General features: G+C 43.1%; 1 protein-coding gene and 1 pseudogene across 3 annotated transcripts in view; one reads left to right on the top strand and one right to left on the bottom strand.

Moving 5' to 3' along the window:
* Positions 1-13453: 13453 nt before the first annotated feature.
* Myom1 (myomesin 1) overlaps positions 13454-21557 on the bottom strand; it is a 117127-nt gene continuing 109023 nt past the window's right edge. For all 3 annotated transcript variants that reach the window (XM_031368719.1, XM_031368717.1, XM_031368718.1), the window contains 4 exons: positions 19742-19778; positions 19331-19353; positions 18084-18139; positions 13454-14228 (listed from right to left, as the gene is read on the bottom strand). In XM_031368719.1, the coding sequence (XP_031224579.1) occupies positions 13935-14228; positions 18084-18139; positions 19331-19353; positions 19742-19778 (410 nt within the window). In that variant the 3' untranslated portion in view covers positions 13454-13934. The remainder of the gene's footprint in view (positions 14229-18083; positions 18140-19330; positions 19354-19741; positions 19779-21557) is intronic.
* On the top strand, positions 16895-17220 carry LOC116088929 (annotated as a pseudogene).

Below are 21557 nucleotides of genomic sequence, written 5' to 3'. Positions count from 1 at the left end.
CCATCTATTATCCTTTGTAAGGCTGGATTTGTGGAAAGATATTGTGTAAATTTGTTTTTGTCATGGAATATCTTGATTTTCTAACTATGGTAACTGAGAATTTTGCTGGGTATAGTAACCTAGGCTGGCTTTGTGTTCTTTTTGTGTTTTTTGTGTTCTTGTAGGGTCTGTATGACATTTGCCCAGGATCTTCTAGCTTTCATAGTCTCTGGTGAGATGTCTTGTGTAATTCTGATAGGCTTGTCTTTATATGATACTTGACCTTTTTACCTTACGGCTTTCAGTATTCTTTCTTTGTTTTGTGCATTTGGTGTTTTGACTATTATGTGGCTGGAGGAATTTCCTTTTTGGTCCAGTCTATTTGGAGTTCTGTAGGTTTCTTGTATGTTCATGGGCATCTCTTTCTTTAGGTTAGGGAAGTTTTCTTCTATAATTTTGTTGAAGATATTTATTGGCCCTATAAGTTGAGAGTCTTCACTCTATTTTATACATAGTATCCTTAGGTTTGGTCTTCTCATTGTGTCCTGGATTTCCTGGATGTTTTGGATTAGGAGCTTTTTGCTTTTTGCATTTTCCTTAACTGTTGTGTCAATGTTTTCTGTTTTCTGCCCCTGAGATTCTCTCTTCTATCTCTTGTATTCTGTTGGTGATACTTGCAACTATGACTTTTGATTTCTTTCCTAGGTTTTCTAAGTCCAGGGTTGTCTCTTTTTCTGATTTCTTTATTGTTTCTATTTCCATTTTAGATTCTGGATGGTTTTGTTCATTTCCTTCACCTGTTTGATTGTATTTTCCTGTAATTCTTTAAGGGATTTTTGTGTTTCCTCTTTAAGAGCTTTTAGCTGTTTGCCTGTGTTCTCTTTTATTTCTTTGAGGGAGTTATTTATGTCTTTCTTAAAGTCCTGTATCATCATCATGAGAAGTGATTTTAGAGCTGAATCTTGCTTTTCCAGTGTGATGGTGTGTCCAGGACTTGCTATGGTGGGAGAATTGGGTTTTGATGATGCCAAGTAACCTTGGTTTGTGTTGCTTATTTTCTTACAATTGCCCCCCACCTCCTGCCATCTGGTTATCTCTAGTGCTACCTGCCCTGGCTAAATCTGACTGGAACCTGTCCTTCCTGTGATCCTGGTTGTGTCAGAACTCCTCAGAGTCAAGTTGTCTCTGGGATCCTGTGAATCTGGGATCCTGTGATTCTGGGCTTGTTAGAGTGCCTGGGAGTGGAGCTTCCTCTGGGTGTTGTGGAACTGGCTGTGGAGTTTGCACCCAAGGTCTGCTCAGGGCACCGGCCCAGACAGACCAGAAGCAACCTGTGTCACTTGATTCTGTACCTTTTTATAGGTTAGATGGACACCCAGGAAGAGAGCGAGTGACAAGCTATTATTGCAGCACTCTGAAGCTTGTGCACACATGCTCCACAGCACATGCAAAATGGGTCAGTGATTTACCCAAATACTAGTTTTTTTAGTATGTTTTAAAAGGTGTATTTATTGTTTATTCTATTTATGCTATGTGTGTTTGCTTGCATGAGTTTACTCTTCAGGCGGAGGCCTTTGGGGATCAGATCCCCTGGAACTAGATTTACAGGCAGACTAACAGGTAGAGTTATAGGTAGTGTGAAAGTTGTGAACTTTCATGTGGGTGCAAGGAGACAAACTTGGGTCCTCTGTAAAAGCAGTAGTGCTCTTAACCACTGCTACTTACCTATATAAAGTATTTATTTAAAACTTTATTTTTTATTGGATATTTTCTTTATTTACATTTCAGATGTTATCCCTTTTCCTGATTTCCCCCACCCAGATACCCCCTACCCAATCCCTCTCCTCCTGCTTCTATGAGGGTGTGCTCCCACCTCCCTGCCTTCCAGTTCCCCTACACTGGAGCATAGAGCCTTCATGGGACCAAGGGCTTCTTTTCCCATTGATGCTTGCCATCCTCTGCTAAATATGTGGCTGGAGCCATAGGTCCCTCCATATGTACTCTTTGGTTGGTGGTTTAGACCCTGGGAGCTCTGGGGGTACTGGTTGGTTGATATTGTTGTTCTTCCTATGGGGCTGCAAACCTCTTCATCTCCTCCAGTTCTTTCTCTAACTTCTCCATTGGGGACCCCGTGATCAGTTCAATGGTTGGCTGTGTGCATCTGCCTCTGTATATGTCGAGCTCTGGTTAAAGCCTCACAGGAGACAGCTATATTAGGCCCCTGTATTATTATTTTGTGTGTGTGTGTGTGTGTGTGTGTGTATATGTGGGCACACATGTACCATGGGGTGAATGTATGTGTGCACCATGGAATGTGTATGTGTGTATGTATGTACCATGGTGTCTATGTATGTATGTATGTGTACCATGATGTGTATTTATGTATATATGTGTGTGTGTGTGTGTGTGTGTGTGTGTGTGTACCATGGTGTGTGTGTACACCATAGTGTGTGTATGAGGGTGTACCATGGTGAGTGTGTGTGTGTATGCACCATGGTGCATGTGTATACCATGGTGTGTATATATGTGTGCAAGTGTGTATCATGATGTCTGTGTACACACCATGCTGTGTGTGTATGCACCACGGTGTGTACATATATGTATAAGGGTGTACCATGGTGCATGGTGTGTATGTGTGTGTGTGTGTGCAACATGATGTGTGTATGTGTGTATATATATATGTGTGTGTGTGTTTGAATGTATATATGTATGTGTGTGTGAGTGTGCACCACAGTATGTGTGTATACCATAGTGTGTGTATGTGTGTATGTGTATATGTGTATGTGTATGAGTGTATACCATGGTGTGGGTGTTTGTGTGTGTGTGTGTGTGTGTGTGTGCACCATGGTGTATATATGCGTATATGAGTGTGTACCACGGTATGTATGTGCACCATGGTGTGTGTGAGCATCATGGTGCATATGTGCATACCATGGTGTTTGTGTGTATGTGTGAATGTTTACCATTGTGTGTGTGTGTGGACCATGGTAGGTTTGCAGAAGTCAGAGGACAACTGTGTGGAATGATGTCTCTCCTTCCACCTTTATATGGGTTCTGGGATGGAAGTCAGATTGTTGGGAATCAAAACTGGGTGATCAGGCTTACATGCTGTTGTGAACCAGCTTCCTCCTAAATTAAAACAGCCCCTCCTGCAGGGAAGCTCTTTAAAAAGGAAGGTAAACAACTCAAAATATCTTCAGGAAGTCCCTGAAACTGATCAGATTCACCAAGTCCCTCCCTGCCAGAGTAACCTGCAAAGTAGCTGAGCTGCCAAGACTCCAACAAACTGAGCTTAGAAGAACACTCTGAGACAAGAGCAGCTGCTTGAAAAAAGCAGGAACCAGCTGAGCTGCCTGGAAGAAGTTTAAAGCAACTGAGGCACCAGGAAAGGTCCCTCCCCATCCTGTCGAGCAGTAGATAGGCTGTGTGTTGTGCTCCAGGTTCCCAGCTTTGTGAGCTGTTACCCACGCTGTGGGGTGCTTTAGAGATGCAGCTGCTGTCTTTGAGTCATTTCTACTCCTATAAGTAACTTCACTCATACTTTTATAAGTAATCAATAAAGCTCATTGGTTCACCAAATTGGACTTTGGTGGTATTTGGGGATCTATGATGAGTTCCTTGTCTAGGGTGAGTAGACCTGTGTATTGCATCTCCCCAGGGAATTTGCCACACAACACACACCAAGCACTTTTACTTACTGAACCATCTCCACAGTCCCTATATAAAGTATTTTGAAGCCAATGGAAGTAAATGCATTCTGATCCACCCTTCCCCCACCCGTTTTATTTAAAGGTCGTTCTCAGAATTTGACTCTTGTTCTGAATGATGTCTTTATAACCAACTTCCTGTGTTGGCAAGGGACACAGTGCATTTCTGCTTCTGTGGCTACTGTAGAAGTGAGAAGCAGTTTCAAATGTTTTATTTAAAGCATTTATGCAATATTTTTAAAATTGAACAACCCTAGCTTTATCTTACTTATAGCTCTATAGTAAACAACTATAATACGGTGTTATAATAAAACAATATGCAATTATTTCCCTATACTATCTCTATATAACAAAAAGCTTAGCTTTATATAATAAACAATACAGAAATAATAATGTAAAATTGTATCTGAACAACATACTGCTATAGTAGTTGTTTAACTAATGAGTGGGATCTTGTTTGCTTATTTTAACTTCTAGACTTTTGCCTTATTTTGCTTCAAGAGATTAATTAACAAAGGTCTGATCATTTACTGGATACTCTGGCCTTGGGGTGATGCCTTTTCCTGTTTTAGTTTTGAATTAACACAGTGGAGTGGACAGGCTGGCTGGCTCTGTGCCCCTGCTGTGCTGGCGATCCAGCTGCTTCTACTTCTTAAATGTTGCCTGCATGCTGCCCACTCAGCTCCTACCAGATGCCCCAAAAATGTCCTCCATAGGCTAAAATGACTCTTTGCATGATTGTATTTTTAAATGTTTTCATTATTTTTATTTTTAATGGGGTGGGAGGGCACATGTGTGTATTGGTGCCTTCAGAGGTCAGAGACAGTGTCTGATCCCCTGGAGCTGGAGTCTCAGGGTTCCAGACAGTTGTGAGCCTCCTGACAGGGAGCCCTTAACTTAACTTGAGTCCTCTGGAAAAGCAGTAAGCAAGGGCTATAAAATGTTTCCATTCCTACAGACAAACTTACCTATTACTACACCTTTGCTTACAGCTTTTCTGACTTTGGACACTTATATTTAAAGATATAACCTTTATTAAAACATAGCTTTTAAAGTGCTCTGCAAGCTTTTAAAAATGCTAACGACCATACTGTGGCCTTGACAAGAAACTATATTAAGTGTAATGAGCCTCAAGAAATACGAAATTAAGTATTCTAGTTGAATAATGATTAAATGCAGTAGACCAGTTCTTCATAGACATGATGTTCACGTGAGTAGGCCATGACTTTGTTCCATCTTTTCTTCTTTTTTTCATCACCACATAGTACTGGACACTTGTGAGGAACTCTGTCTGGACACACTAGAAGAAACAATTCTGCACCCGGGTACACTTCCTTGACTTTCAGCAGCATGTGTGCAGAGGTCAAAGACATTAGTAACTTTCCACTTGCATTGGACATAAGCCTTGCTGGATGTCAGGGGTCTTCAGCTGCCATGCTGAGGGCTCTGTGAAGATAGCCAATATTAGCCATGAACTCTGTAAATACTTACTAAATGAGCAAATAATGAAGACATATCTGACATAGTAACATGACGTAGAGATAGTTGCTTTTCTCTTCAGCTCCTAGGAAGTCAGGAGTTGGATTTCATTTACACCATAGTTTCCTCTTTATTTTGTGCCTCACAACCTGGCAGCCTCTGAAGAGGAGAATTTCAGCTTTGCTGGTTCAAGTGTATGTATCCAGGAGCCACTTCACTTCTCCCTTTGCAGATTTCTCTTCCATGAAATAAAATAATGAGCCCTCCTCTTGGCATCATGGTTTGGGTTGCATAGAGGGACACTTCTTCCGTGAATTTCCGGTGAATGGAACTGTACTGTTCAGGAAGTAAAGGAACGGGACGTGCTTGTGTTGGCAGATGGCAGGAATCATGGACTCTTTCCAGGCCTGGTGAGCCAGCAGGGAATGCTAAGCTGTGAAGAGCAGTAGGGAGTGGAAGGGCTGCATGGATGGGTTACCTGGATGGGCTGCATGCATGGACTGCATGTATGGGCTAAGTGCATGGACTGCATGGATGGGATGCATGCATGGGCCACATGCATGAGCTACATACATGAGATACATGCATGAGCTGTAGCTGGCATGGAGAGCTGCTTGGGAGGGCTTTCAGTGGGCAGGTCCCAAACACTGTTTAGATAGCCAATATTAGCCCAGAGCCATCAGATAAAGGACACAAAACAATACAAGGGACACAGCTGGTTTCTGGAAGGAAATCCTTGAGTTCTGTTTGTCCCAGTGACATGGAACCTTTATTCCTGGCTTAGACACAGTAAGGCCTTTTAGATCCAGAGCTGGTTGCTCTTTGTGGTGCTGGGGCTCAAACCAAGGATCTAGCACCTACTAGACAAATATTTTACTATACAGTGACACCCCTGTTTTTTTCAAACCTTTAAAAATGTAGTCCTCTCCTTTTTTTCAAAATGCAAATATCTGCCCTCAGAGGTGGAGTCCAGGGACTAGAGAGATGCTCAGTGGGTTAGAACAATGGTTACAAAAACATGGGGGCCTGAGTTTGAATCCCTAGCACCCAGGCCAAGCATGGTTGTGTGCACAAGTAACCCATCAAGCATGGTTGTGTGCATGAGTAGCCCATCAAGCATGGTTGTGTGCACAAGTAACCCATCAAGCAAGCATGGTTGTGTGCACGAGTAACCCATCAAGCATGGTTGTGTGCACAAATAACCCATCAAGCATGGCTGTGTGCATGAGTAACCCATCAAGCATGGTTGTGTGCACGAGCAACCCTTTAAGCATGGTTGTGTGCATGAGTAACCCATCAAGCAAGCATGGTTGTGTGCACAAGTAACCCATCAAGTATGGTTGTGTGCACAAGTAACCCATCAAGCATGGTTGTGTGCATGAGTAACCCATCAAGCATTGTTGTATACACTAGTAACTCATCATGGGATGAGGGAAGCAGAGACAGGTTGATGGCAGTAGATACTTAGAAGTAACTTAGAAGTAACCAGAACATACAGTTTATGCTAATAACAATGCAGTGTTATTACTTATTAGCTTGATGTGCAAATGTCACTTGGTACCTGAAGTATTATGATAACCAACAAAGCAGCATAGAAAATTCCAGGGTCATGACTGGGGGAACTTGTTTTCAACACAGCAACTGTTGTAAAACAAAACAAAACAAAACAAAACAAAAAAATCTGCTTGCAGTTGTTATGCAGAGTCCATGAACTATGAGGGCAGCCCAAGGATGAGAGGCTTTGATTTGGGAGTGCATGGTAACCAGATTTAGAGTTCCTGGTGCTTTAACTCTCTTTCTTTTATTTGTTCTTAGGAACCAACCACTGCAGTCATGACACACTGTCCTCCATTGCCTTCAACTCATGTGTCTCACATCACCTTAGGGTTAGCTTCTAAAACTATTTTTTCTGTTTGTTTTCATATGCATAGGCATACATGTATAATTGCATGTGCACATGGTTTAGCCAGCTGGTTTGGGGGCTTTCTTGACTCTGTCCTCTAAGGATGGATCTATAATTAGGCAGCTGCAGCTATGCAGCACTCATGTGAGTTCTGGAGATTTATGCCCCAGTCCTCATCCACTGAGCTGTCTCTCCAGGTCCTAAAAGCATATTTTTTAGTAAATGTAATATTTTTGGCATTATACTACCCTTCACACTCCATCTCCTTCGGCCTCTAAATGGTCTCCTCTCTGCTGCAGAACCATTCTCCCTGTTGCTCTTGCACATAGGTAGGCAAGTACTCCTGATCAATTCTCCCTCTTACCATTCTGCAATCCCCAAACTGGACTTCCTCATTTCACTTCCGAAATATGTTTCTAGCCCAGGCATCATCCTCTTCTCCTGGGTCACCACAGTGGTCTCGAAGGTAGCCCTGACCAAGGAAGAATTTGACTTCCCAAAGTTTCAGGTAGAGAGGTAGAGAAGGGACCGTCACTGAGGCTGGAGTAGCCTGGTGCTGCTATAGGTTGATACGCTGGTATGCTGGCCCTCAATGCTGGGCCAAATGAGGGATACCAGGAGCCAGAGAAAGGACATAGGGAGAATTGTTCTGTGTTTAGTCAAGTGTTTACACTTCCATAACATCCTCTTGGTGGATCTGAACTCCCACCTGGTGCCCTCTGTCTCTGTCCAAGGACCTTTCTTTACCATTTCCTGAAATATAGATCTGTGGGTGGTAGATTTCTCAGCTTTCATTTGCCAGAGAAAGTCCATCTACATATGCTTAATGGCACCTGAAAATGTTGCATGTTCTTTTCACAATATAATCTCTGTCCCCCACAGACATCAGGGACTACCCTCAACTAAGATTTTCATGATTATGTATCAGCTATGCTCTTTTTTTTTTTTAAATCAACAACTTTGTTTTTATCTAGACTTTTCTTTTACAAGTTTTTTTTTAGATAATTTCTAAAATTTTTGCCTGTGAAATATTTAATTTAAAAAATACTCTTTATAATGTATTAACTATTGCCTATGTAAGTCTCTTTCTGAATATGCAATAAATATATGGTTGAAAACAAGTCAATTTTACTTTAATTTTTGTATAATATTTATAGCAGATGTGGGTGTGCATGTCTGTGGGGGCGTGTGGTGGTATGAATAAAAATGGCCCCCATAGGCTCATAGGAAGTGTCACCATTAGGAGGTGTGGTCTTGTTGGATGAAGTATGTTACTGGGGGGCAGGCTTTGGGATTTTGGAAGCCCAGACCAGGCCAAGTGGCCAACTCTTTCTTCCTGCTGTCTTCAGTCCAGATGTAGAACTCTCAGCTCCTCTGCACCATGTCTGGCTGCGTACAGCCACGCTTCCCTCCATGATGATAGTGGACTACACCTCTGAAACTGTAAGCCAGCTCCAATTAAATGTTTTATAAGAGTTATTCTCTTTACAGCAATAGAAACCCTAAATAAGACCCTGTGTGTGTGTGTGTGTGTGTGTGTGTGCGCGCGCGCGCGCGCGTGCACGCGTGTACTGTGGCAGTGAACAATCCCTGAAAGTTGATCCTCTCCTTCTACCATGTAAATCCTGGGCACTGAACTCAGGTCATTAGGCTTGATAGCAAGTGCCTTTACGCACTGAGCCATCTCTCTCCAGCCTGGCTCTTTGATCCTTTAAAGTTCTTGATCCACCATGCCCTGGTTTCTACAGCCTCTCAGGCAGAGTCTCATAAGAGTCTATTTTTGTTCCACTGCACTGTAACTTGTGGTCTTCTGACTACTTTAAAGAGTTTTCTTTATGAATATTTTTGCAAATTCACTATATTTTGGTAGACTTCCATTCCTTGCTTAATGTATTCATGCTCTCCTCTGGCTCCTTGGATACATGGAAGATATTAAGTCTTTTTGCAGTCAGTACTTGGGACTGAATTTAGCTCTCACATGCTCTGCACAAGTAATATACAAATGAGCTACATTCTCAGCTCTCTCATTTTTCATTTTGAGTTGTCTTGAATTATCCAGGCAGGCCTTGAACTAACAATCTGCTTGACACAGTCTCCCTACTTTCTGGTATGACAGGCTTGTGCTACTAGCCTGTACTATATTTATAATGACTGCTTTGATTTACTTATTCATCTAACATGTGCTCCATCATGAGCTCCATACTCATGTCATTTCTGGGATTATTTTTATGACTATTTTTCTTCTAGTCATCAGCTATCTGTCTTTGCATGCATACTATTTATATTTCTTGTCTGTATATATGTATGTATATACATATATATGTACGTATTATGTATGTATGTATGTATGTATGTATGTATGTACGTACGTATTTGGGGTGCTGGAAACTGAGTAAGGCCTTGCCCGTGTGAGGCTAGTGCTCTCCCAGTGTAAAAGCCTCTACATTTAGGTTGGGTACTTGCTATTATAACTGTTACACCATTCAATACCATGTTCATTTGAAGTGCTTTGCATATGATTCTGACACAGTTTCCACTCTTACAGAAATTTCATCCTTTTTAAGCTTGTTTACATGTGTTTGTGTCAGTGTGTGTAAGTGTTGTGTATATGTGTGTGCATACACATTTGTCTGTGTGTATGGTGCTTCTGTGTGTATGCACACGTGTGCCTCTGTGCGTGTGTGTGTTTGTACATGCACATATACCTGTATGTACACAGAGGCCAGAAAATTATGTGGGCTGTCTTTCTCTATTGTTCTCTGCCTTATTACATTGAGACAAGCCTCTCAAGGAACCAGAAGCTCGCCATTTTGAATAGGATGTCTGGCCAGTGAGCTCTCCTGTCTCTGCCCCCATGCTAGAACTATAGACACTTGGAGCCATACCTGGTTTTTATGCGGATGCTGAGGATTTGAACTCATCTCAGTATGCTTTCAGAGCAGTCACACTTAGCCACTGAGCCACCTCTCCATCTGCATGCAGCTTCCTTCTCAGCTTTGGAATCTAGAGCAGCTTCCTTTTCAGCTTTCAGTCAAGGACTACTGGCCTCCAGGGTAAAAGTGATAAACTTCTGAGGCATCTGCTCAACACTGTGTGCCACACTTTTCATCTGCACTGGTGGGAATGAGAACTACTTCCAGTCCGTGTGAGCTTCAACAGTCATTTGCCCACTCTAGTGGCTTCTTCCAGAACTCATCCAGGCCACCTGCCGCATTCCAGCTGCCTGGCCTGTGCAATTCTTCTCACTAATAAGCTTCCTAGGTACCTCTCCCTCTTCAGTTCAGTGAGGGTGAACTGTAGCCTGAGCTCGTCATGCAAGCAAGCAGCTGGAGAAGTCACAGCTGTTGCTAGAACCCATTCCCAGCCCCCTTAGGAATCACAGTCCTGTGTGTGTGGGCTACCCCATGCCCCAGACATTTTCTGCTTTATTTTTAGCCAGGTTTTCTAGCTGTTACTTTGAGAACAATCCTCCTAACAGTAATCCTTTGTGGCTCGGCACAGAAGTCCCCTGTAGTGAAGTTTTACACTTGCTTCTCTGGACTCCAGACATCATTTCCGTTTTTATGGGTGTTCTTGTGGGACTCCTACCATGCCATGCTGTAAATGTGGACCCCACATGCAGCCATTGCTGACTTGAAGAGTCTGTTATTTCCTTTTCTTTCCAGAACCACCTCCAGGCAGATGGCAAGCTTGCTCAGCTTCTCCATGTCAGTTGGTGATATTTTTTACTGTGACCATTTTTGCTTTGTCTGAGCTGCCTTTGCATAGCCCACTTTGAACAACTGAGTCACAGCTCTTATCCTGGTGTATTAATTTCCAGTCCCTGCTGTGAGGGCCTCTATCTATATAAAATTAGTATTATGGCTTTTTACAGTCTGTGTATTTTATGTGTGTGTATATATGAGTATTATGTGAGTGCATGTGCATGTGTGTGTATATGTGTGTAAGGGTTGTGCGAGTTTGTTTGTGTGAGTGTTTGTGTGAGGGTGTATGTGTGTAAGTATGTGGTCAGTCTCAGGGGACATTCCTGAGGAGCCATCTACCTTGCTTTGTCTAGATTGGTTGGCCAGAGGGCCCTGGGGATGCTCTGGCCTCTGCCCCCTCAGCACTGGCATCATGAGTGCACACACCCTGTCTGGCTTTTTATGGGGTGCTAGGGATCCAACTCTGGTCCTCATGCTTGTGTGGGAAGAACTTTACTGACTGAGTCACCTTTCCAGTTCTTTTATTTTTATGTACTTGGAATGTTTCAGATAATTTAGCCTAGTAACAGCTTAGGTTTCTGATTCTAACTTATAATGTTTGACTATCATCTTATATCTAGGTTTATATTTAACATGAAAATATTTAAGAGAACTCAAATTTTCTGGGGTCCTTTTTTTGGCAGTTAAGGTTCTTGGGAATATTGTTTCAGTCAGATTACAACAACGGTTAAAATGGAAAAAAATATTGGTTGATGAATATAATTTAACAAATTAAAGAAAAAATTTTAACATCATAAACAGTAGTCCTGAAACTAACTTTTTTCAATGACTAAACTTTTAAATAGAAAAAAAAGTAAGGATATACTTTCAAGGGCTTATTAATGTTCAGAATTTGTCACTTGCCCATATATATTAATTTTATAAAAACAGATTTTTACATTCTAATATGACTATATCAATAGCCTGCCTGCGGCAGGCCACAAATTCATGAATTATGGGTTAGAAGGAAACTTCAGAATTGTTCTATCAACATGTCTGTGGCTTCAGTTGTGGTCTTTTATGTAGAAATAACTTCAAAAGCTACTGGATTATGATGTGGCTCATACAGTTTGGTCATTATAATGGCTGGAATAGTCTTTAGAATCAGTTTGTTGATTTCCCTGAAATAAACATTCCTCTCTCCCTGCTTGATGCCTTGTCCCATCAGGCCCTTCTATCACATAGTGGGGTTCCCAGTGTTCCTAGTGGGAGAACACGTTGGTTTCATGTTCTCACACAATTTCAGAAATCAGAACATGCGCTGTGTGTGTGTGTTATTTAGCATGCCTTCTTCTCCAGCCTGGGTAGGTCTAAGTGCAAGGTGGTAAGATCGATTCTCACACACCTCTGGTCCCCCAGCACTGGAACTCTGCTTGTTGGCTCTTAGGTGTGCTGTATTGTGGGTTCTGTGGAGGGGTCAGCCTCCATCTCAGCATGAGAGACTACCTCTGCTGGACTCTTCAGGCTTCCTGGCAGGTGTGCATCCAGTGGCCCTTTCCTTCTGGGTCTACTTGCCCCCAAGAACCCTTTTGCTGAAGCAGGGAAAACTGGGACTGTGTCTGGACAGTGACCTTCAAATGGGTCCCCTTGGTTTCTAAGAAGCGCATTTATTAACTATGCTAGAGTGTATATTCTTCTATACTGAACAACTGGAAGCCTGCTAGCTCTGCAAAGAAATGAAATTTACTTAGTTTAGAAGTGGAGCAGCCACGGCCAGGCAATCCCACTGACTTGGCTTCGGTGAGATCATCATGATAGGAATCCATGTGGAAGTGATGCCTGCCATCACCAGAGAGCAAGCTGCGATCCAAGAAACAACTCCTTCTCATGAACAGAGCTCTGGGTTACGAGAACTCGGTGCCCTGCTCCTGCCTGGGTTCAGTGCCGCAGCAGAAGACACTCAGCTGGTCAGTGAAGGACCAACAGTCAGATTAGAGCCAACTTCAGCCCTGATCTTTTAAAAGCTCCATATGTATGGGAGCCATCTCTGCAGCACAGGGAAGGTTGCTTGGATCTTGGTGTCATGGTTTGATGTGTCCCCAGTGTTCACAAGGAGGACTCATCTCTGGTGGTGTGGAGGAGGAGGATCTTCAACAGCTATTTAACCAGGAAAGCAGGGATGAATGCAGTTAGTGTGCACAGTAGAATGGTTTAGTTGCCTCCAGAGAGGGTTCCTGACAAAAGGCTGAGTTTGGACCTAACCTCCTCCCCTCTGAGGGTTCACTCACTTGCTCATATTCCTGGCATCACAGGGGGCAGCCAAAAAGTCCTTAAGATCTGGCTCCCTACCCATGCCAGATGCCAGGAATTTGATCTTGGATTTTGGAGCCTTTAGAACTTCAAAAACTTAATCTCTTTTTGTTAAACATCACTCAGCTTTGGGTGTTCTGTCATAATTAGTTAATACACTTCAATCAAAGACTACTCCATCTTAGTGATAGAGTATAGGCTAAGTGGTCAGATATGCAATGTCAGTGTGACTTTGAACTCTGAGCCTTGGTTGACCTCAAGATGACTTATCTGACCATGTCCAGAAGGAACTGCTTTTGCTCTAAGGGTGTACACCAAAAGATGAGCTACAGAAATGACTTGGAAGAGGTGGAAAGGCCCCAACATGGTGAGGATCAGAGAGACACAAGGGAGGAGAGGAAAGGCAGGAGACTTTATTCACACTGGGGGAGGCCAGTTCACAAGGCTGCCATCAGAAATGCACCACCACTACCAACAGTAGGCCCACCGCACTCAAGCCCATAGCCATGTGCCGCTATTTTGATAGAATACCAGGTGTGGACACAATCCCTAAGAGCTTACAGGTAAAGCTTCATCTGCTTCAAATCCTGTCTCACTTCTACTCACGTTCAGCAACTCTCCAACATCCTCTGCCCTTCCTTGAAATCATTCCCTAATGTTTTTTACTGTATGAATTGTAGATTAAAACCCTTAATGTGTCCTTCATTGGTGCCTCATCTATAGAAATAAGAGATTTGATAACTCCTCCTGAGCCAGCACAAAACAGGGAGACACCAAGAGGACTTCCTCATCTGTAACCAAGTCATTTTCACAGCAGCAGCATGGTGGGTGGCCAGCTGGTCCTGGCTCCCCTGGACACTCCCCAGTCTCTGCTCACTGGGACTTCTGGTTACCCTTGGCAGGCTCTGATGCTCCCTTCCTTGCCTCCTCCTCTGGGATGAACACACTAACGGTGAAGTCGCTGGTCTCCGAGCCATATTTGTTCTTCACCACCAGCCCGTACTTGCCGGAGTCCGCTGTGCTCACCCCTGAGATGGTGAAGAAGGCGGTCTTCCCGGCCTCAAACTTGAGGCTGCAGTGGTCATCAGAGGAGAGCGGCTTCTCATTTTTCAGCCAGGACACCTCAGGGGTCGGGTCACCCCATACATTGCAAGTGAGATTAAGTGCCTGCAAGACAGGGTTATGGGAAGGAACTTGATAAATCAGCTAACTCTGATCCAACTCCACATCAGCGATAACTACAAGGCTCCCAGGCTGGGGTTTAAAGTAGTTATGTGGTTTAAAGTTAGGTGCCCATGGCTATCTATGCTCTGAATAAGGTGCAAGGAGCATCTTTAGAGCCAGGCTTTGGGACTCTAGAATGCTTTTCTGTGTCAGCACACTGAGGAGCTTTCTTTCCATTCTCCATATCCACTTTCTTCTCCATAAGCACCCAGATGCCTTTTGCTCCCTCCAATGTGGGCCTCTGGGCTGCATCAGCAGGAAAGTCTCACTCTCTTCTCACTACCTGCTCAGTTATGCATTGCATTTGCGTCACGGGACCCATCAGTGGAATGATAGCAGCTGCTCTACATAATTTAAGTAAGTTCCCCATTCCATCTTCCTCATTTTCTTCAGCTCCCTGGACCCCATCCAACTCGTGTTGTTGCAGAGGTGCTTGGCCCAAATGCATCCTAAATAAAATATTCCCCAGCGTGTTGAAACTCTTCTGAGACACTGGCATTTGGGGCTGCAGTTTTACTTTGCCTTATTAAGAAAGTGAAAGACTCATGTGCAACTCAAAGGAATACTGTGGAGGCTTGTATTTAAGATTGTTCTATTCAATGGTGGCTGATAGATTTTCATCACCACAAGCTCCCCTGTGCTGTGCTTTCAAAGCTCCATGAGCCACCATGAACTCTCAACCCTTTTCCTTTTTAAAAATAATCTTTTGTTTTTAAGACTATAATAATTGCTGAGATTATAATTTCATCATTTTCCCTTTCTCTCCTCCAAACCCTCCCACATCCCCCTCCTTGCTCTTTCAAATTCATGACCTTTTTTTTCATTAGTTGTTGTTATATACATATATTTACATATATGTATACACACACACACATATATATACATATATATATATTCCTACATATAACAAATATTACTTGTATGAGTGATTTCAGGACTGACCATTTGGTATTGAATAACCAATTGGATTTAGCTTCCCTGTTTCTCTGGCCCTCAGCATTTCTAGCTAGGCCTCCTGGTTCTCTCCTCACCCACTTTAGCAACCCCATTACTGTCTTTGTTCAGCTCACATTGTGGGGGGGGGCGTCATGTTGGTGTCTTTATAGGTGTAGCTCCTGATGTTAGTAGGAGACACAGTTGCACATAAACTCCCCAATCCCCCGGCTCTTACTATCTATCCTTCCGCTCTCTCTTCTGCCGTGATACCCAGGCCTTGGGTGTGGGAGATGTGTTATAGATGTATCCACTGGGACTGGGATTCACAGTTTTGTTCTCAATCTCCAGCAGCTGCTCCTCAACTTTCCATTCATCAGACATTGTCATTTCAAAATGTTATATAAACACAGTCTACAGTGTGCAAACTTCCCACACTGCTTCTCTGTCTGCACACGATTCCCTACAGATCCACCTTTGCTGCTGTGTCAGCCTCTTGGCCCTCTGTTGCTGGTGAGTCCGAGGGCCATACATACCGTTTCAGTTTGCTGCTAACATGAATGGAGTTACTATGAATAGAGGACAGGCTTTTCCGTTTCTCTGGGATAAATGCCCAGGGTTCAGTTGCTGGGCTGTAAATATATGATTCATTTTTCTCCCTAGAATTTGCCAGGCTCTTTTGCTAAGAGCTGATGTAGTTTTAACTTACATCCCACCAACAACGCAGAAGTAATCCAGTCTCCCCACACCCCTCCTGCATTTGCCACTGTGCATTTCTGTTGTATGTCACTTATCGGCGCAGTTCAGGTAGGTGTGTTATATTTCATGGTATCTTTACCCATTTTCCATGGCTATTGCTAAATGACATATTCTTGACTAGGAAAAAAGTTGGCATTACTCAGAAAGGAGTGTTCTTTTAAATATCTCCCCCATAGACCTTAAGTGGTTACTTATTGCCCCTTCTGTGGGAGTAAGCTTGGTAGATTATAGAACCTCCTTATATCTCATCATTAGTTAGTAAGTTTTTGAGACAGGTTGTGTAGCTCAGGCTTGACCTGTCATTCTCTTGCTTGTCCCTCGAAAGTGCTGGGCTTCTGAGCATGAGCTGCCATGCTGGTTCAAATTAGCATTTTTTAACGAATTACTCTATGGGTACATTTAAGAAAGAAAAGTACAAGCCAGAAAAATGGCTCTGTGTGTAAAGATGCTTGCTGTCAAACTGGGTGTCCAGAGTTCAATCTCCAAGTAACACACTGTGGAAGGGGCGAACTGATAACTGCAAGTAGAGCTCTGACTTCCCCACACATTCTATAGCATGTCCTCCAATAAAGAAATAGATGCATGTAATAATTTTTAAATGAGTCAAATCATCATCATTAAATGTACCTAAGCAGACCAGGTTCAAGTTTTGGAATCTGGTGATATACTCGGGGTAAAATGTAACTAAGTCAAACCAAAATCTCAGACATTGTAGGTAGGCACATCCATCCTTGAGATCTGAGTTGTGGATTCGAGTACTTTCACATACATTCTCTCATAATTGTCACTACTGCCCAATGAGTTCAACCTCATGAGGTGAGGAAAGTGGCGAAGACAGTTTAAGAACAGAAACTGGCTCTTTCTGCCATCTTGGCACCAGTGGAGGCCTGCTGGGAACAGGACTTCTAAAAGCAAGTATGTCTGGAAGGCTGTGGTGCAAGGCCATTTTTACCACTACAAGCAAGGTCTCTGGAACCAAAGAGAGCACACAGCTTAAAGTTGAAGGCATTTATGCCCGAGATAAAACTGAGTTCTACCTAGGCAAGAGATGTGCTTATGTGTATAAAGCAAAAAACAATACAGTGACTCCAGGAGGCAAAGCAAACGAAACCAGAGTGATCTGGGGAAAAGTAACTCGGGCCCATAGAAACAGTGGTATGGTTAGCGCCAAATTCGAAGCAACCTTCCTGCAAAGGCCATTGGACACAGAATCCATGTGATGCTGTACCCATCCTGGACTTAAACTAATGGAGAGTAAATAAATAAAAGTAGATTTGTGAGAGAAAAAAAAAAAAAGAACAGAAACTGCTCTCAAAGGTTGAGCTAAAAGTCAACTATGATGTTTTCCACCCACAAAGAAATGTCTTGCATGGAATCTACAGCCTTGCTTTGATACACAAGTTCTGCATGGTCATCCCTCCCACCCCCACCATTGCAGTACCTGCTCTTCTGGGTAGGAAAAGGTTTTATTTCGCTACAGGTCTCTCTGGACTCACAAGGAGTATATTAAACCTATTTTGATTGATATGGGGTCTGGCTATGTAGCCAAAGGTGGCCTTGAGCTCTAGATTTCCCCTGTTGAGTTCTTAGATGACATGCATGTAACCACTCTGCCTGGTCAGAGATCATATTCATTGCCTCTCAGATGAAAGAAGCCAGGAAATACCACTTTAACGTCAAATGGAGAGGTTGGATTTCATCAGAGATGGAGCTAATAAAAACTCATGGGGCAGCATGTTTCCCTGTAACCACGAGATAGCATGGCACCTTCCAGTGTGCTGGAATAATTTCTTTCTTCTATAGTTACGCGGTTAAGAGCTAGTGCTTTCAGGTTTGTTTTCATACAGCCTAATGGCTCCTGATAGCTTAAAAACATGACTCTGGAGCAATGGCCTAAATCCAGGCTCACAAAACAAACTTTCATCCTGATGCTGGCCTGACAAGACACTACGACTGAAATGCTGAACTTTTAAACCTATATTTGGTGATTCTGGTCAAGTGCAGACCCAAGGAAATAAGACAGAGATGGTGGGGTGCAAAAGGAAGGACCACAGTGTAGGATGTTGGGGCCTTTCCCCATGTGGAGGCAGGGACAACAGTACTCACCTTGCCCTCTTGAATGGTGACAACATCGGGGAGACCGCCCAACACCCGGGCCCGATCTGCAAGCACAGGAATTTCTGGTTAATCTCTGCAATGAGGAGAGCCAATGATCATGGCCTCAAAACACTTAATGGCACAAATCTCCCACATTGTTCTTCCCTGTCCTGGGAGTTATCTCATACTGCTTTCAACATGCAAAATGAGAAATGGCTCAGTGGCTCTGGTTTTAATCCTTCTTTACTTACTGTGCATATGCACAGGTACCTGAAGCTGCACCTACAGCACCACCTTGTCATATAAAGACCTGCTGTATGATTTTCATGGCTATATCCAGCTCTAGCCCTTGTGTAGCTCAGCAGGTGTAAGCTCAAGAAAGCACAACAAATCTTAATGTAGAGGCTCTGAGCAGGCCATGTCCTTGTTATGGTCTCCCTATGATGAACACACGTTGCAGAGTTGGAGGACTATCATCTGGAGCTCTGCAGGCTTGTACAGCTGTGGGCCTCCTCTGAGGCTCTCCTTAGATGGCTCCCTTTTCTTGGTTCTTGGTAGTACTGGGCCTGTCTATCTGTGGCTGAGTATATCAATAAAAGTATAAGAGAGGTGATGAAATCTAGGGCTGGACACATGCATGTTCTGGGTATGACCATCTCAGTATTTGATGAAGGAACCCTTCTCTAACATACCCCAAAACCATCTCTCTGCCATAAACACCATGGCTCTCAGCCTCATTTCACTCAGTTTGTGACTCTTGAACCTTGTTTGCTCAATGTCTAACAGACAGTGTTTCAGACTCTTTATTGTTCATTGGGCCTAAATTTTCTTCTGATACATTGTACCTACAAGTGATTGGTACCTATCATACCGTTTATAAACAAGGGATTTTTTCTTTTTACAATGTCTGCAGGGGACAAGAGCCAGATGTCACAATTGAGACCTTCCTACAGACCCAAGACTAAAGTGGAAAACATATGTAGACCATCTATAATTTGTAAAAGAAAGAAGACAAACCCACTTTCTTTTTTGAGACAGGATCTCACTACATAGTCTTGACTGTCCTGGATCTCCCTATATAGACCAAGCTGATCTAGAACTCACAGAGATCTATGTCTGCCTCTCAAGCCCTGGGATTAAAGGCTTACACTACCAAGCCCAGTAAGAAAAGAATCCATTATCATCTGTAGCTATGCCAGGAAATGAATTTTGATGTTGAGTTTGCCTCTGGGCTAAGTGTGGAAGTAGTTACTCACTTTTTTCTGCAATGGCAGCTTGTCTGTGGTTGAGAGAGACAACGGAGAGCTGTGTTAGTATCATTTCAAGTAGTCTCTCTCCTTCCCCCCCCCCCACTACCCAACACACTTAAACACACACAGGCAAAATCAGTGCAGGCTTAGAAAGCTGCCCTCCCAGTTAGAAATCTGCTCTGAATTCTATGAGGAGCTGCAACAAAACCAGACTGCATTTAATACACAGAGGAGAAGAGGGAAGTAAGCGCTCACTCTGCTCCAGAGCTACTTGGCAGCTTGACTAACAGTGTCAAGTGGGCTTTTCCTATGCTTGCTGAAACAAAAGACTTTCTGATACTCAGATAGGCAGTGGAACACAGGGTTCCAGGAATGTAACTTGAGTAGAAGTGGCCCTTGCCAGGAAGGGGAACTTACTTTAACCTCTGGAATTCAGCAAAGGCTTCATCAAATGCTTTAAAAAAAAAAGAAAGAAATTTAAAACTTTATCAGTCAGAATTGATGACACACAGGGCTGGTTAAAGTCACAAGATTAGGTCACTGACCACCTTTCCATGAGACTACCTATGGCTTCACATTACAATATAATGCTCTCAACAAGACAAATAAGTCCTTTCTGTGTAGAAAATAAGAAGTAGTCGATTTTAGATGCTTTCACCCCAGCAAGGAGCCTTCAATCTTAAAAACATCAGCTAACAGTCCCAGTAAAAGTCTTTCAAACAAAAGTGTGCTGACTAAACATTATTGAAAGGGAAAAAAAGCTTTTTCTTATTAAATTAGCCCTCATAGGCTCCCAGCTAGACAGTTCAAATGTCTTTACATTAGGCTTTCTGCTCTATTTAGGCAGGAGAGCACACTGAATCATAGTTATCATATTGTATGCCAAGACTGGCCTGAAATCCAGAGCTCTATCCATTACAAAACAGACACTGTTTTTTATTTTATTTTATTTTTATTTTGTTTGTTTGTTTTGTTTTGTTTTGTTTTGTTTGAGGCAAGGTTTCTCTGTGTAGCCCTGGCTATCCTGGAACTCACTCTGTAGACCTGGCTGGCCTCAAATTCAGAAATCCACCTGCCTCTGCCTCCCAAATGCTGGGATTAAAGGCGTGCACCACCACTACATGACTTCTTTTTTTTTTTTTTTAAACACAATTGTGTTAGCATAGAGAACAATAGGTGTTACTAAGGCACTGCTCACATGCATGCATATCAGTGGGCTTTGTTCATGATCTTCCCCATCCTCTGTTACTCCTCCATCCTCCTCCCTACCTCCTCCCTCCTCTCACTGAAGCATTATTTCTCAAGGCACAAGGCACAATGGAGCAGAGATGGAGGCAACTGAGATAAGAAAAAGAGAATCACAGGGTTCTAAAATAATCTTGTCCTTGTGACTTTAGAGTGAGACACTTGACTGAAGTTCATGAAAAAAGGCGAGTTTGTTTAGAAATCCTTCTATTTCATCTCCTATCCCCTTTGTGGCCCAAGAAACACACACACACACACACACACACACACACACACACACACATACATATGTGTGCACACACCTGAGGTAAGGGGAACCACAGCCTTTGTCTTATGAGGGGGTTAAAGTAGGGTAGTTGCATAAGCTTTGTTGTTAAAAATAAATACACACATGCACACACACATAAATGCTTATGCACACAAACACACACACTCATGCACACAAGCACACACATACATACACACTCATATATACACATATGCTCACACACATGCACACACACATGCTCACACACACTCATGCACACACACACATGCTCACCCCCACACACATACTCACATACACACTCATGCACACATACATACTCACATACATATTCATGCATACAAACACACACACACATACTCACACACACTCATGCACACACAGACACATACACACACTCATGCACATACACACCCACATGCTCACACACACACACACACACACACACACACACACACACAGATAGGATTTATTTTCGTGTGGGTTGAGGGTATGCCTTGATGTTAGGAGCCAGTTCTCACCAGCTGCTCAGTGAGGCGGGGTCTCCTTTCTTCTGCTGCCGAGCTTACTTGGGGCTAGCTGGCCTTGTGTTTCTTGATAATTTTGTCTCCGCCCCCACCCCATCTCAGGATAGAAGTAGAGATTGCAGATGTGTACCCCACATCCAGCTTTCTATATGGGCCCTGAGGACCAGCCTCAGGCCATCAGACTTTCACACTCATG

Source organism: Mastomys coucha, unplaced genomic scaffold, assembly GCF_008632895.1.
Source record: "Mastomys coucha isolate ucsf_1 unplaced genomic scaffold, UCSF_Mcou_1 pScaffold14, whole genome shotgun sequence".
NCBI classification, from domain to species: Eukaryota; Metazoa; Chordata; class Mammalia; order Rodentia; family Muridae; genus Mastomys; species Mastomys coucha.
This window is presented reverse-complemented; position numbering and strand designations above follow the sequence as displayed.